At 40.6% G+C, this 18327-nt stretch overlaps 1 protein-coding gene across 1 annotated transcript in view; it reads left to right on the top strand.

Annotated features, from left to right (window-relative positions):
• The window catches only part of LOC137332124 (protein phosphatase 3 catalytic subunit alpha-like), a 463527-nt gene that overhangs the window by 209810 nt on the left and 235390 nt on the right, over positions 1-18327 (top strand). The window contains exon 3 of the mRNA XM_067995834.1: positions 15674-15874. Coding sequence (XP_067851935.1) covers positions 15674-15874 — 201 coding nt within the window. The remainder of the gene's footprint in view (positions 1-15673; positions 15875-18327) is intronic.

The raw sequence follows: 18327 nt of genomic DNA on the forward strand, positions 1-18327 counted from the left end.
TCGATTGGCCGATTGCTCCTATTTCTTATGTTCTTATACACCTCCCGCCAGTCCGAAAAACAACCGTTCACCACTGCACTCTATTTCCTGTCGCTTAGCCAATTCTGTAACCTTGTTGCTACTGCCTCCTTTATTCCACGGGCCGCAATCTTGATGATAAGCCTACCATGCGGCACTTCATAGTGTGTATAGGCTTTTGAAAGTCTCTATATACCACATCAACTGCATTGCCCTCATCTACCCTCTCTGTTACCTCATCAAAAAACTCTTATCAGGTTAGTTGAATACAATTTGCCTTTAACAAATCTGTGCTGGCTTTCCCTAATCAATCCACACTTGTCCAAGTGACTATTAGTTCTGTCCGGGATTATCGTTTCTAAAAGTTTCCCCACCACTGAAGTTAAACTGACTGGCCTATCGTTGCTGGGTTTATCCTTACACCCTTTTTTGAACAAGGGTGTAACATTTGCAATTCTCCAGTCCTCTGGTACCACCTCCATATCTAAGGATATTTGGAAGATTATGGCCAGTACTTCCGCAATTTCCACCCTTACTTCCCTCAGCAACCTAGGATGCACCCTATTCCGACCGGGTGACTTATCTACTTTAAGTACAGCTAGCCTTTCAAGTGCCTCTTTTTCAATTTTTAGCAAATCCAGTATCTCAACTACATCTTCCTTTACTGAGACTGTGGCAGCATCTTCTTCCTTGGTAAAGACAGATGCAAAGTACTCATTTAGTACCTCGGCCATCCCTTCTGCCTCCATGAGTAGATCTCATTTATGGTCCCCAATTGGCCCCATCCCTCCTCTTACTACTTGTTTACTATTTACATGCCTGTGGAAGACTTTTGTATTTCCTTTTATGTTGGCTGCCATTCTCATACTCTCTCTTTGCCCCTCTTATTTCCTTTTTCGCTTCCCCGCTGAACTTTCTATATTCTGCCTGGTTCTTACTTGTGTTATCAACCTGACATCTGTCATACGCCCCTTTTTTCCGTTTCATCTTGCTCTCTATCTCTTTTGTCATCCAGGGAGCTCTGCCTTTAGTTACCCTACCTTTTTACCTCCTGGGAATGTGCCTGGACTGTACCCAAACCACCTCCTCTTTAAAGGCCGCCCACTGTTCAATTACAGTTTTGCCTGCCTGTCTTTGATTCCAATTTACCCGGGCCAGATCTGTTCTCATCCCATTGAAATTGGCCCTCCTCCAATTGAGTATTTTTCCTCTGGAGTCGTCCGTGTCCTTTTCGACAGCTATTCTAAACCTTATGATATGATGGTTGCTCCCTAAATGCTCCCCTACTGACACTTGCTCCACTTGGTCCGCCTCATTCCCTAGAACCAAGTCCAGCAATGCCTTCTTCCTCGTTGGGCTGGAAACGTACTAGTTAAGGCCATTCCTTTACTGTTGCTTGGTCAAAATCGTGGAATTCCCTACCTAACATCATCATGGGAGCACCATCAACACATGCTGCAGCAGTTAAACTAGAAGGCCCACCACCATCTTCTCAGAACAACTAGAGCTGGGCAATAAATGCAGCCTTGTCAGCATTGCTCACATCCATGAAAAAATAATAAAAAATAAAGTGGTGTAATCTTGCACATGCTCCTTCCATCCTCTAGTAATGCTGTTTCCCGGTAGAGGCAAAAAAAGAGGGATAAAATAACTAATTCAGGAAATTGAAATAAGTGTAAAAGAATCTTTGTGTTCTTTCAAGAAGTGATGTTGTACACTGATATGTTGACGTGCATTTTTGTACCACTAATTAACTTTCAGAAAATTGAAAGGTGGAGTTGCTGCCAAAAAGTGCTGTTTGCCATAGTTACAGGCATGGCAAAATAGAATCAAATCCTAATTATGAACAAAATGCTGTATTTATTTAAATGCTGGCCACTTCTCTTTTATTTAGTCATATAATGTGATTTTTTAATATGCTAACAAGATAAATCAACAGAATAAGCTTCTGACCAATGATGATCCCATTGTTCAATTGTTTTGTGATTCTAATGAATATTACAGCTGTATTTAGTACTTTAGTAAAAGTGTCATCCCCTTCTCCAGCGTACAACACATTACAACATTAACATGACCAACGATGAATAATTTGTTTTGAATTTCAAAGTGTTCTAAACATTCTTATGATACTGCATTTGTTCTTTGATGTTTGTTTTAAAAATAAAAGATTTAACAATGTATCTTAATGCCTGTTGTTCTGATGAATGAGATTGCTCTGTCATTAATCTGCATGCTAATCTCACTCCATTTAGTTTGTAGTGGCAGCGTGTACCATGGTAATTGTGCATTTGGTGGACAGTTCATGTGCTCAATAGCAGGCTTTCAAACAGCGCAGTTCTTACTTTATTGGTGGTAGTACAAACTTGTCAGTGCTTAGAGAGTTAAATATGTGTATTGGTAGTTACATAATCCTCCATTTAACCATTTAACTAACTTAATTGAGTTTTTTGATGAGGTAACAGAGAGGGTCGATGAGGGCAATGCGGTGTATATGGACTTCCAAAAGGCGTTTGATAAAGTGCCGCATGATAGGCGTGTTTTCAAAGTTGAAGCCCATGGAATAAAGTGGCAGCATGGAGACAAAATTGGCTAAGTATAGGAAACAGAGAGTAGTGGTGAACGGTTTTCAGACTGGAGGGAGGAATACAGTAGTGCTCCCCGGGGTCAGTACTAGGACCGTTGCTTTTCTTGATATATATTAATGATTTGGACTTGGGTGTACAGGGCACAATTCCAAAATTTGCAGATGACACAAAACTTGGAATGGCAGTGAACAGTGAGGAGGCTAGTGATAGACTTCAAGAGAACATAGACAGGCTGGTGGAATGGGCGGACACGTGGCAGATGAAATTCAACGCAGAAAAGTGTGAAGTGATACATTTCAGTCGGAAGAACGAGGAGAGGCAATATAAACTACAGGGTACAATTCTAAAAGGGGTGCAGGAACAGAGAGATCTGGGGGTATATGTGCACAAATTGTTGAAGGTGGCAGGGCATGTTGAGAAAGTGGTTAAGAAACCAAACGGGAGGGATCCTGGGCTTTATAAATAGAGGCATGGAGTACAAAAGCAAGGGAGTCATGATGAACCTTTATAAAACACTGGTTCGGCCACAACTGGAGTATTGTGTCCAATTCTGGACACCGCACTTTAGGAAGGATGTGAAGGCCTTAGAGAGGGTGCAGAAGAGATTTACTAGAATGATTCCAGGGATGAGGGACTTTAGTTACGTGTATAGACTGGAGAAGCTGGGGTTCTCCTTGGAACAGAGAAGGTTGAGAGGAGATTTGATAGAGGTATTCAAAATCATGAAGGATCTAGAAGAGTAGATAGAAACTGTTCCCATTGGCAGAGGGGTCAAAAACCAGAGGACATAGATGTAAGGTGACATGAGAAAAAACTTTTTTACACACCGAATGGTTGTGATCTGGAATGCACTGCCTGAGGGGGTGGTGGAGGCAGATTCAATTGTGGCTTTCAAAAGGGAATTGGATAAGTACTTGAATAGAAAAAGTTAGCAGGGCTACGGGGATATGGCGGGGGAGTGGGACTAGCTAGATTGCTCTTGAAGAGAGCTGGCACGGACTCAACGGGCCGAATGGCTCCTTCCATGCTGCAACCATTCTATGATTCTATGATTTTAAGTGTTGATCTCCTTCATTTTGCTTTCACAAGATGAAGTGCAGTATTAGTGGCTGTGTTTTAATTGTTGAAATGGTAAACACCTAATGTTGTCATTTTTTTCTAATGGTATTTGAACAGTGCAGAAAAAGGACTTTGTGATGGAAGTCTATCCTGCAGCTGTGATTTCAAAAGGAATGTATGAGTCATGGTGAACAGAGACCTTCATGTGATTAGTATGGAAGAGTGTTGGGAGTAGAAGGCAGTAAGCAAATGCCAAGTGCAGGCAGTGATGGAAAATCATGTGGTGATTATTTGTAGTTTTTAATATATAAAAGGATAAAATTTAAAAGTCAAAATGCTTTAGTGAAAATCTAGTCTCTTAAATCAATAGTTTACAAAACACCGAGTGATACAAATAATAAATACAAATTCTAACAGTTGTATCTCCTTCCAGATGGTTATACTCAGGTTCAACCCAAGATGTTTTTTGCATTGCAAAACAGTCTAACAATGCAGTCCAAAGTAGAATTTTTATAAATCGCAACTAATAAAGAAAATAAATAACTGTATGACCAATTGGCTGTGACATGGCAAAGCGAAAGGGAAATAATTCTGCTTATGTCTAGTTAATAATCAGGTAACTCTTGCTCAGACTATTGTTCTTGTGCTCAATTCTAGGGAGGGCAACACAATTGAACACTGAACCTGAATAATGCCTAATCAGTTTCATTCAACAAATGTTGGTTTAGGTCAGCATGGTTCTTTCCTGTTCAAATAGTATGGCATTACATTCTCACGAAGAATCAAACTGTCCCTCAATATATGTATAGTGCTGTAATGGCAGATGGTGGGTCAGGAACTCCTATCTATTGCTTAGTTTACAGAAAAAAAACTGATAGTCTGGTATGGCCTGTCCTGTTCACCCTGGCACTGGTAGAATGTGCATCTGATAACTAGTAAAAAAAAAGTGAGTTAACTGTGAATTGCAGTCACTATTATATATGCATATGTGTCAGACAATTTGTGCACAGCTAGGACCCACAAATAGCAAAGACAGTGGCCCAGAATTTGCTGAATAAGTAACGGCGTGTGAACGACGCACGCCATTATTATTGTACAAATTAGCCAGCAACTTGTGGCAAGGAAGAGATATCCCGTGAATTGCGAATTGCCACAAGTTGCTGGCCAATTTCTGCCGCTCCGCCGTTAGCAACTTTGTGGGCAAAATATTTTAAAAACTAAACGTGCACAAACGAGTCTAACTAACGGGGCACACCGCTAGATGCCTTGCTCCAGCAAAATCTGGACCAGTGTTTTCAGTGCTTTTTGTCTTGGTAGTCTAATAGGTGTGGAGGTATCCATTCCCTAGATATTTATGTCCATTCCTAATTGTCTACTGGGATAAGGGTAAAGTAGCCTCATGATAGTTGTCTATCTGATCACTGACAGGGTAATTTTGGTTCTGTGAAGTCTCCATCCAATCACTGATAGAGCATTTGTGTAGGGTACAGGTGACTACATGATAGTGGTATCTTTGATCCCTAATTTGCATAGAAACATGGAAAATAGGAGCAAGAGTAGGCCATTCGGCCCTTTGGGCCTGCTCTGCCATTCAAAATGATCATGGCTGATCGTCTAACTCAGTACCCTGTTCCCGCTTTCTCCCCATATCCCTTGATCCCTTTAGCATTAAGAAATATATCTATCTCCTTGAATACATCTAATGACTTGGCCTCCACTGCCTTCTGTGGTAGAGAATTCCATAGGTTCACCACCCTCTGAGTGAAGAAATTTCTCCTTATCTCGGTTCTAAATGGCATACCCCATATCCTGAGACCGTTACCCCTGGTTCTGGACTCCCCAACCATCGGGAACATCCTCCCTGCATCTAGTCTGTCTAGTCCTGTTAGAATTTTATATGTTTCGATGAGATCACCTCTCATTCTTCTAAACTCTAGTGAATATAGGCCTAGTCGACCCAATCTCTCCTCATACGTCAGTCCTGCCATCCCAGGAATCAGTCTGGTAAATCTTCATTGCACTCCCTTCATGGCAAGGACATCCTTCCTCAGATAAGGAGACCAAAACTGCACATAATACTCCAGATGTGGTCTCACCAAGGCCCGGTATAACTGCAGTAAGACATCCTTGTTCCTGTACTCAAATCCTCTTGCAATGAAGGCCAACATACCATTCGCCTTCCTAATTGCTTGCCGCACCTGAATGCTCGCTTTCAGTGACTGGTGTACAAGGACACTAAAATCTCGTTGCACCTCCCTTTTTCCCAATCTATCACCATTTAATGGGCAGAGATAGTGTCATAGTGTGAACATCTATGTCCTGTTTGTTTAGTGCTGGGAGAGGTAGGCAGTGGTATGTCAATCTGAACTGATCCCTTGTGTAGCAAAGTGAAGGTAGATGCTGTTATAGGATTAATATTTCCATACTTGGCATTTGCCTATGCAACTCAGAGTGAAGACTATTATTAACCCATGCTCTAACTTGTATGAAGTGCTATCACATACATTGAGGATCATGGGTAAGCACTGCTGCCATTTTTAGTTGTCCCCTGAGGTTTTAGCATTAAGACTTCAGCATTGTGTTCAACTTTAGAGGATCCAAATTTTATTGCCTTAAAAGCAAGATCTGAACATGCAATTTGAATTAGCATAGATATTATGCAATTATAGAGCAGCACATGATATTGCAACATACATATGCTGAGAGACACTTTTATTCTTTTGTGAATATGTGCTGCATGCCATTTTAATAGGATATCGTCTAGCAACAAACAAGAAGAAGCACATAGGTGTAGTCTGCAATCTTGTTGAGGACAATTTCACATGCTCATTAACTATACACTGGTTATTATAAATGCAGGATCATAATACTGTGTAGTCAAATAAAGTGTGTGCTTCTTGGATCAGGAACCGTATCTATATTTCTGCAGTATCCCAGTACAGCTTTGTTCCTGTTATCTCACATTGCATTCACATTCCACAAGATTAGTGTCAGTGTGAAGCCGAAAACTAGCACTAAACCTGGAGTGCGGATCGTGCATTGAGTACTGACTCCAAAGTGTAGCAGAGTGAGACTACTTCTTTCAGGGAGTCTCACTCTGCTTCGTTCCAGGCCCAGACATCACATTCACTCTGCATTTTCACTATAACTGCAGTGCTGTTGTGAAGCAGTTTTGTTTTGTATCAGCACTACAGTTATAATGTGAATGCATCCTGAGACAACCAAAACTGTGCAAGAAACATAGGGGGTAATTTTAACCTAACCCACTTGAATTATATGGAAAGTAAAATTGGGTGGGGTGTAAAATAGGCAGCCTTGCAAAATGAATGGAAATACATTCTGTAGGCAAACTTAAATAAAGCTTTAAAAGGTGCAACTGAGATAAGCAGTTAATGTGGAGACGGAAATTAATGGCTGCTCCATGGTTGGACTTTCCCCAAATACAATACAGGGGTAGATTTTCAACTTAGCACCCAGACGTATAAAACTGGCTTTGGAGATCAGCTGCACGTAATAGAAACTGCCTGATTTTTACTTCTATTGAGATCAATAGAAATTAAAATCAGGTGGGTTCTATAATGGGCAGCCAATCCACAACCAGTTTTATGTCCGGGCAGTTTCCCACTGTGTTGTTGTATACACATGAGCACAAATGCACAGAACACCTCTTGAGTATATGTATACAGGACATTACTGATTTGCAAGAATCCATATCTCTGATTAATGTACTATGTGTTGAGATGTTATATTTGTTGCACTTTTATTTTGAATAGATCACCATATCCCCAGCTAATATTTTTGATGTTACAGATCTTTTATTATTTAGTCACCATTCAGTCTCCATCCATTTGGGAGATATTCATCAGATCACATTACAGATATTTTGCAGTTATGCGGTGCTTCCAACAGATATTTTTTACCTCCAATTTTCCTCTGATTTTCTCTTCTTACCTCTCCTCTCCTGAATGTGGTGGTATAGTTCCATGGCAAGCAATAGCCCTCTAGAATTTCACCCAAGAAGCCATTCTTTGTTATTAATCCTGAACATTGAATGTTGGTAGGTCATTTGTGAAGGCTATTACAGCTAAATCAGCAGCAACTGAATTTAGCTTATTCGGTGCAGTTTATGCCATTTTTCCGGCGTTTCCGTGGCTCCTCTGTTGAGGTCCAATTATGAACAGCCTCACAGCTTAATCTGATCCTGTACTCATCCGATTTCCAGGCACACATTCTGGCACAGGTCATTAAGGACAATTGGGATTGGAACCCTGAGATCTGCCATGTAAGATCTTGTGGCACTTTTAAAGCATGTCTTCAATTGGAATACCTGGCAGAGGCACTCAAAGAAGGAGCATGGGCATTGCAAGGAGGCAGAAAAGAAGAACACAATTTCAGTGAGACATACAGACTCTTCTGGATGACGTGCAGCAAGAGAGAGACTGCTGGTCTGATGGGATATGATGTTCTAGAATGGTTACTGAGTTGAACAAGTTGTAATTTATGTGAGGGCGGGGGGGTGGAAGAAGTAATGACAGTAATGACCATGTAGACCATGTCAAACAGATGAGGATACTTCATTGATAAGTTGAGCTCTGATGCCCCTTGTATCTATCACTGAGGGGTCCTCCAAGTCACGGTCCTGCTGAAGCTTTTCTGCCTCCAAAGCAGCTTCAGTCACCTTCCCAAAAATCTCCATGTCCAGGCCTTTTTAGATGGCAGAGAGGCACAGGGGACATCAAATTACAACTGTGTGGGATACACGCTCTGGGGCATATTACAAAGCCCCTCTTGATCTATCAAGCAGCAAAAGCTCCCCTTTAAGACCCCGATAGTTCTCTGTGACTATTGTGGTAGAGGGGTGTGCCTCAGCTGCTGTTCTTGCAGATTTTAGAGGGATCATTATCTGTGGTGGCAAGGGGAACACCTTGTCACCCACAAGACATCCATTCACTTGACTATTTTCATTAAAGAGCTCTGGGAGGGCAGAATTCCTGAGGATAAAGGCTTCATAGCAACTTCCAGTAAACCTGGCAATCATGTGAAACATTATTTGCACGTGATCACACACCATCTGTATATTCAGCAAGTGGCACCCCTGTTCATGAAGAAAATTGATGGGGTTAATTGTGGGAGCTTGCATTGTTACTTGGGTGCCATCAATTGCACTTTGGGGAATCCAGCAATGTGATGAAACTGTAAGGCCATATCATGCTGCTGCCTTGCTGTCATGCCCAAAATAGATGAATTCCTGAGCTTCACTGTAAGGTGTGTCATTTACCTGACAAATGCATTCCCAGACAAGTGATAGTACACAGATCCTTGTTGGCTGTTTGGAATGAGCCAGTGACATAAAAATTGAGCGCGGCTGACACTTTCACAGCCATGGGTAGATGATCTTGGCTGCATTCGCTGGCAAAGCCTCCCAGTTGCCTCTTTTATAAAATGCAGTCTTCTTACACCACTCAGAGCTCCTTAGTGAGACCTTTATAAGATCTTTGTGGCCTGTAAATACTTCGGGGCAGGTAATATTTTATAGAATGCATCCTCCTCCTATGTGGTCTCACTCTCCTTTCCTGTACTGCCCCTTGTCCTCCTCCATTAAAATTGCAAGCAAAGAAATGCCCATTGGGAATCCCATATCTGGTACTCATAACATCTCACTGTGGGTGGGCACAAAAATGTCATGGTGGTCACATAAATATCTTAGTGGTTTTATAAGCATTCAGGCTATCTCAAGGAAATCCAGCTATATCAAAGTACAAGGCAAAAAACACTTTAAAAGCTATTTTGTAACTCGAGGAAACATTTATCAAAGTTTCTTCAGGCTCCAGGCTCTGAATTATAGCACTTCCACCTGCTGATGCTGGCAACTGGTATGCTTCTTTTAGTTCACTGTTAATTGGAGCAGTGGGGATTCCAGTCATGGGTTTTTGACCCCAGATCACAATGGAAGCTGCAGCATTGACGTTATAGAGCTGAAACTTGGCAGAAATGGGTTCCGCCCTAGAATCCACCCACAAATTGTGGATAACCTGTTTTTAAGCCCCAACCTTGCAAGAAATAGTGAGTAAGTTTGGAGCCCCAGTGTCCCGGAAATACCATATGGCATCATACCCCTCATACCTCTCTCAATTTTTTCACCAGGTACTTATCCAACTTTCTCTTGAATTTTCTGAAACAATCAGCTACTACTACTGCCTCTCTTGGAAGTCCATATCCTACTTTCACTATGCATTGCATAAATTAGTTAAATGTGCACTGCTTCCTGCCTGCCATATTGAGGCCTTAGTAGTCCAAGTAGTGCACGAAAATGAGCACTGAGCAGACTAATTTCTAGGTCACAATTTCAGAAGTTTGCTGATGACTCAAAAGTAGAGGATTTAGCAAACAGTGAGGAGGACTGTAAAAGACTTCAGCAAAACATAGACAGATAGAGGAATGAGATGACAGGTGGCAGATACAATGTAATATGCATAGGTGTGAGATAATACATTTTGGGGAATGGGAGTATACACTCAATGGGAATATGCTGAAGAGTGCAGAAAAACAGAGAGATTCAAATTACATTATTTCCTGAAGGTAGATCAAACCATAAAAAACGTCAACTGCATTTTGGGTTTTATAAATAGGGACAAGTGTAAAGAAATAATAATAAATTTGTACAAAACATTGGTTAGACCACAGTTAGAATACTGTGTGCAATTTTGGGCATCCCATTAAAGAGAAGACATTAAAGCCATTGAGCATAAACAGCATAAGGATTGATTATAACTCCTGGCAGGAAGCTGGTGAGAGTGAACAGCAATCCTGCGCAGGAGTCTTTGTTGGAGGCAGGCAGATTTTAACTGCTGGGCCTCATTTGAATGTCACCAGTCAGCTGCTGCCCCGTTTTGGGCGGAAAGCGACAGCTGGCCAACGGGAAGGGGGAGACGAAGATTGAGCGGTTCACTGGCCACCCACTGCAGCTAGGTAAGTCCGAGAGAGCAGTGTTTTGAGGGTCTCACGGTTGCGGGGGAGCCTGGGTCAGCATTGGCCCTGACTTTCCTTGTGGGGCCCGGCATATCACTCCTGTTCTTCCTGGCACCCTAAAGAAAGTTAACTTAATTTATAGGACCTTGCTAGCTTCCCAGCAGCTTTACTTGGTGGGGTGGGTGCCCAGCTCAGGAGTGGGTTAAAATGCGATCAGGGTCCCAGGCACGCTGTGGGACTCCAGTTTGCATTTATTAATGAGGCTCCAGCCAGATGTCAGCGGGGTCCTCATCTGCTGCCAAAAGCAGTGGCGTTAAAATGGAGAGTCGGCGTGAACGGAATGGGAAATAGAGCTGCTCAATTTTAACTGTTCTCCCTACTCCTTTCCCGCCAATTGGGAAGAGTTAAAATTCCCCCAATAATTTCCCCAGGATGATGCCAGGGAATGAAAACTGTAGTTCTGACGAGAGACTTGAGACACTGTAACTATGTTCACTGAAGCAGCGATGGCTGCATATTGATTGGATCAATATTTGGGTGGAATTTTAAGTCTCCCTGCGTGGCGAGAATTAAAATGGAGCGGCTCCATTTCCTTCTCCATTCCTACCGATTTCCAATTCCTGCAAGTCCATGAGGACCAGTATATTTAGTGTGTGCATTCTTCCTGCCTGCAGTTTGACTCTTTTTTAGACTGTAAGTGATCCAAGGGCAGACCCATTAGAAATACTGCCAAGTCTGCCACGACACCTGACCAGGAAACAACATAGTTGTGGTATAATCTAACCTTTTAAACAATTGACATAAAAAGTACCCTCAGAGGGTTACAAGTAAATATTGCAGCCATTTATTTGTTAAAAAGAAGAATGTTACTCCTTTAATCGGACACAGATATAATTGCGTCCTTCTAACCTGTTCCACATTAATTGGTCCATGCAGAGCCCATTTTTTCGGGCACTACTCGGACCACTAAGGCTCCATTATGGTGGGCAGGAGGCATGTGCACATTTCCGTCGGAAAGTCCGTTGCCCGCTATTTTGGGTGAGGACAAAAATTATGCGTCCTTTACCCATGCTTGAAGCAGACGTTAGGCTTTGCATATGCAAGTAAGCATTCTTACACCTTTTTGAGGTCCCCTTTCTAAGCCGGCTGCACTCAGAAACCAAGCCAAGGGATTACCTGATAGACCCAACCAAGAAGGTAAGTAATTTACCTGAATGTGGAGCCAGAAGGGGTAGTTGTGCTCCTCCTGATGCCATATTAAAGGAACCGATCACCGCCGCTTCCCTCCTGGCCCCAACCCCCGATATCTGGGGAACCTCGGGCCTCATCATTCAGGCATGGGGCATGAAATCTGCCCGCCCAAAAATGGGTGCAACCGAATTTCTGGGCCCTGAGGTTTAAGTAATCAAATAAACTAAACAGTATAATTAGCTATGAGTTCATGTCCACTATAGATGTTGAAATAGTAACCAAGGACAAGAGGTTAACAAATGTGATTCTAATTTTTTTTAAAAAGGAGTGAGGCAAAAACCAGGATATTACAGTCAGTTAGCCCAACATATACAATATGGAAAATGTTTGAGGACATTTATGTAAAAGGTCCAGCACATTCAAAATTCCACGTTAGCAAAGTTTGGAAAGTTGGTAAATGCAGCCTCCCTTTAAGACATACATTCACCTTTTAAATATGATGTAGGTTCAGGGCTTCCACCGGAAATTAGGCAAACTAACTGGGCAGGCAGCCTGTTACCGATTGGCCAGCCAGGCCACTAATCATATTATAATGAGACTCAGCTGTTAAAATCGGCTGGGCCTGCCACAAATGACGTAGTTTGGTTCCGGCGCTCGCCTTGGACCTTCCCGCACCAATCCCGCCTCCAGGGAAACTTGATCCCCTCGTATTGAGAGAGATTTAGACCAATTAAGCAGATAAGCTGAGAAATGGCAAATTAATTTTATTGAGGATAAATGTAAGGTAATATATATAGGTATAGTAGACAGTAAACACATATGATATGAAAGTAGTTCAGTAGTTGGATAGAAAAGGAAAATTATTTGAGCGTGATCATTGATCATGTCCTAACAGTATCTAATTAATATGAGTCAGTTATTAAAAAGGCAAACGAGATACTGAGATGCACCAGAACGGCACTAGATCACAAGTTAGAACAAATCACATTGAATGACATAGTATAGGAAATATATCACCGTTCCATCATCGTTGCTGGGTCAAAATCCTGGAACTCCCTTCCTAACAGCACTGTGGGAGAACCTTCACCACACGGACTGCAACAGCTCAAGAAGGCGGCTCATCACCACCTTCTCAAGGGCAATTAGGGATGGGCAATAAATGCAGGCCTCGCCAGCGACGCCCACATCCCATGAACGAATAAAAAAAAGTCACTGGTCAAGCCAATTCTGTATGCAGTTTTGGTAATCCTACCTCAAAAAGATATAGATACATTGGAAGGAGTTTATAGAACAGTGAACAGGTTGATTTCAGGTCTTGGGGGAAAAGCTGTGAGCAATGAGTTGGAAGACAGAATTTATTTTTGGAGGAGAAAAGAAGACCGAGAAGAAACATGATTCCGATTTTTAGAAAACTGAAAAATGTAGATAGTAGTGAGCATTGGATAGTAAGCATGGAACTCAAGGGCAACTACAAAAATTCACTTACATTCAGCAAAATTAGATGTTAGGATTTCTTTTTGCCCGCACAGCATATGTATCTGTGGATACTAGAAAAAGTAGTTAATTCTGGGTCAGTTGATATCTTTAAAGGGGAACTGGATCAGTTGAGCAAAGGGAATTGAGGGTTATAGAGATATAGGTGATTCATATGAAAGTTAGGAAAACAGTACAGAGATTGGGTGGTGGTTAGTCCTACATGTGGCTTCTTTTCTTGTTGCAAGCTTTCTTGTGGAGAATAACCAATTCATATGCATTAGCTGAACAATGCAATCATGGAAAAGCAGCTGGAGTTTATTCTGTTTGATGTCAATATTTTACTGAGGGAGACAATGAATTCAAGTTCAACTCTTTGAGAAGCATTTTTCACCAATCGCAGAAATGTAACAAAATTGGAATTTATTTTGTTTATTCCAAGAATATTTTAAATTAGGAAATGCTTTTGTGCCATTTTGTGTACAGATGTGCTGCACTGTGAGTGATTGATTTCCAGTTGCAATTTCTTCGACAGAATGAATTCTCAATTCTAGTTGTATTATCTGACAGGGCTGCTAAGCAAGGTCACTCCGCCTCCGCAACTAAGAGAAAGAGAGGTGGTGGGTGAGTCAACCTAAGTGGCCCTTAGTACTACCAGTAGTTGGTTGCACAACAGGATTAATTAAGGCCTGCTAGCAGTTTAAATACTCCTTTGGCAGGGACATGCAAAAAAGATTCACAAGGATGATACCAGAACTGAGAGGATATCCTTATCAGGAAAGGCTGAACAGGCTGGGACTCTTTTCTCTAGAAAAGAAAGGCTGAAGGGTGACCTGATAGAGGTCTTTAAGATAATAGAGTTTGATAGGGTAGACATGGGAAAATGTTTCCACTTATGTGGGAGTCCAAAACTAGAGGTCATAAATATAAAATAGTCACTAATGAATCCAATAGGGAATTCAGGAGAAACTTCTTTACCCAGATAGTGGTTAGAATGTGAAACGCGCTACCACAAGGAGTAGTTGAGGCAAATAGCATAGATACATTTAAGGAGAAGCTAGATAAACACATGAGGGAGAAAGCAATAGAAGGGTATGCTGATAGGGTGAGATGAAGTAGGGAGGAAGGAGGATCATGTGGAACATAAATGCTGGCATAGACCAGTTGGGCCGAATGGTCTGTTCCTGTGCTGTAGTTTCGATATAACGCGATGTGACATAGTGCATGGTTTATATTTCTATAAATCTTGTTCATAATATTGATTTTCAGAAACAAACAAAAAGAAAATCTGTTTTAAGAACTGTATGAAAGAAAAAAAAGTACACATTTAGGGGCTCAATGGTGCAAAAAAAAGTGGCTTGACCCTTATGATATTTCACTGTACCTGAATATTAAATTAATTATATAATAGATCACTAAACTATCACATTACAAACAGTAACATCTAGCACAACCTGAAGAAATATTTTATTTCAGACTAGCTAACTGCTTTTAGCATTCTAACACATCTGTTGTCATAGTAAATTATTTAGGGATCTTTCATGGCATTTTGAAATCTACCCATAGTTGAAATCATAGGGTATTTTATACTAGTTTAATTAAAGTTAATTAAATGGTAAATGTACCTCAGTACACAAGATGTTCCCCCTTGCAGGGGAGACCAAAACTAGGGGCCATAAATATAAGACAGTCATTAATAAATACAATAGGGAATTCAGGAGAAACTTCTTTACCCAGAGAGTGGTTAGAATGTGGAACTCGCTGCCACAGTAGTTGAGGTAAATGGCATTGATGCATTTAAGGGGATGCCAGATGAACAGGTGAGGGAGAAAGAAATAGAAGGTTATGCTGATAGGGTTAGATGAAGAGGGGTGGGAGGAGGCTCATGTGGAGCAACAACCCGGCATGGCTTGTTTCTGTGCTATACATTCTATGTAATACTATGGTTGACTAATTTAATTTATAGACAAAACACAACTATTTATGATTTAAAATGTTCCGAGATAGGTTATGTGGCATTAGACTGCTGAGCACATTATTTTGTTCATTTTAGAAATGAAAATTACAGTGCAACATGGTTTTTATGATTTTCATCCAAATTAGTTATCAAATTTAATATCTAATGGCTCCTGGGCAGATTCTGAACTAAGATATTACTTCTTATAAGTGTATTAGCTGTTCACAATATTAGCAGTTTATGTATTCTTTTATTGTACAATACCATTAAAAATGTCGATTTAGTGATCTATTTAGGTGTTAACAGCTGCGATGATGTATAATATATATTTGTGCTTAACCTTTACTTGGTAAGTATTACAATCTGGAAGTATACAATACCTGAAGTCTTTTGTCATCTTGTTTCTCTTTTTCTGTTATAGCTGTTCCTTTCCCACTAAGCCATCGACTGACCATGAAGGAAGTATTTGATTGTGATGGCAAGCCACGTGTTGATCTTTTGAAGGCTCATCTCACCAAGGAGGGGAGGATAGAAGAAACTGTAGCACTTCGAATTATTAATGATGGAGCTTCCATTCTTCGCCAAGAAAAAACAATGTTGGATATAGAAGCTCCTGTGACAGGTAGAATTGCACAGATTTATAAATATTTTGAGACATAAAACAGCTTTTCTACCAAATAAAAATGCAGATTTTAGTTGCAAATGTATTAAGTTAAGAAGTGAACTGTGACTGTGTGCATTGCTAAGTGTACTGTACAACCCACATTAGAAATTAACAGACGACATTGGGAATTTCCTCAGAGCTGCTCCCACTCCGCCATTGTAACTTCGCTGAAAGTGCAGCAGAAACCCTAATTACCTGTGTGAACGGGGTTTCCTGCTGCATATCCGGCAAAATTCTGGCAGTGGAGCAGGAGCAGCTCTGAGGAAATTCCTGGCATTTGAACTTTAAACTGTAAAATGCATTCTGTTCTCAAAAATTTAAAGAAGTTTCTAGAAAGCCGTTTATCTCAGGAGAGTTGAGCCCAAATCTTGTTCAAGGAGAAGGGTTAGGAGTCATAGGTCACTGCCAAACGTTTGCAGGGAACATATAATTATTTCAATGTAGGAGTTTTCAAGAAAACCGCAATTGCACAAATTTAAAATCTAAGAGATATGGATTGAATAAATGGGAAATTAAATGTCTTGTGAAATGAAAATGTTGGCCTGATGATGGGGCTAAGGCTGTTTTATTGAGTCAGTTGCAGAATTACCTTGTGATTCTATTTGTTCATATTACAGCTGATCATTAGTTAATTTTATGCTTGATCTTCAGTCACTGGCAAGAGTGTCTTGCATTTTATTTACTAACTTTTTTTCTTTCATATCATTCTCAAATCAGACTTTTGAAATTTGTTTCTGAGGACAATGTAATTAACATGATTTATGAAAATGTAAACCATGCATTGCGCCCAGCCAAAGGAGTATGTAACTCTGGGTCACTGGGAAATGTTTATGCAATGAGATAATGACCAGATAATCTATCTTTTAGTAATGTTTGTTGAGGGATAAATATTGTCCAAAACACCGGGGAGAACTCTCCTGCTCTTCTTTGACTAATGCCATGGGATCTTTTACGTCCACCTGAGAGGGCAGACAGGGCCTCGGTTTAACGTTTCATTTGAAATATGGAAATCGCCAGAGGAAGGGCAGAAGATCCTGGCTAGGGAGTTAAAATCTCAAACAAGCCTTGTGATGATGTGATCGGTCAAATCTCCATTAAGCCAAGAGAACTGAAAAGTACCAACCACATCAATTACAATAACTCTGAGCATTGATGGAAACCATTAGTGGCCTCTAAATGCAAATACAGACTCATGCAAGTATATAAACATAATATACGTTGAAAATCTGAGATTGGCACAACGGGGGAAGGAGGAGAGAATGGGCTGGTGATTTCAATTGATCAGTTTGTAAATTGGGAAAAATGTTATGGTGTCTGCTTCCAAAATTTGCTGAGCAAGTATAAGGATTATTTACATGACTTTCACAAGTGAATGCTCTGAATGTCCTTTTGTCTGGTGTCAATGTCACTTTTGTATTGAGATCTCCAAATGTCATTTGTTTTAACAAATGTTATAAATCTGGAGGAAGAGATTACTCACAATTGCTGAATACATTTGAATATGTTGATTAAAAAAAACAGAAATATTGGTGTTGATATCAGCAGTTTAATATGCAGTTCAGTTTAAACGGCATTGGTTGAAGTGTAAGTAGTATTCCAGTCTTGGTGGGGTCTCTGGACCCAAATCCTGAAACAGCCTGTCACTCCTATTGCATGTCTTCATTAGGAAGCTTTGCAGGTCTGACTCCTTGAGGTTTGCTGCTTATTTCTTTGATATGGCTGTCATCCTTGTCACCCTGATTGCCAGCTTCCTAATGTGCTGCCATAGTCCCTTTAACAGCAGCAGGTTTTATATCCTGAACTCTGCTTCTGCTTCACACTTTCCATTTAGATTTAATTGTCAGAAAATGCGCAGTGTTCCCAGATTTAGAATATGTGCTAAAAATGGGTGAGGCTATCTACCAGAAACAAAATTGGAAAATTACCCCCTTTATCTATTCACTGTTACTTAGCTTTCTCTTGGACATATTTACAAGCAAGAAATTTCTGGTTGTTTATTTATTTAGTTTGGCTAAGAACAGTTGTTCTTAATTTTGTTCTACTTTTGAAAACAATGGCTGAGATTTTCCTCAGAGCTGCTCCCATTCCACCATCGTGACTTCACTGGAAGTGCGGTGGAAACCATGTTTACACGGGGTTTCCGATGCACTTCTGGCAAAGTTACGGCGACAGAGCAGCTCCAAGGATATTCCCATCCAATGACAATTCTTTTGCTGCCCAATAAAAGAATCACAGACTCGAGATATATTCAGTATGACAATTTTATTTACTGAATTAGTGCATGTATTTTTTGTATGCATTTGGTTGTTAAATGTATGTGATATGTCTTCAAGGTGATTTTCTGAGGTATTTTTAAATTATCCTTTGTGATTATTGAACTTCTGTGCATTGCTTGTAGCTTACTTCTAAGT

This window comes from Heptranchias perlo, chromosome 14 (assembly GCF_035084215.1).
Source record: "Heptranchias perlo isolate sHepPer1 chromosome 14, sHepPer1.hap1, whole genome shotgun sequence".
Taxonomy (NCBI): Eukaryota; Metazoa; Chordata; class Chondrichthyes; order Hexanchiformes; family Hexanchidae; genus Heptranchias; species Heptranchias perlo.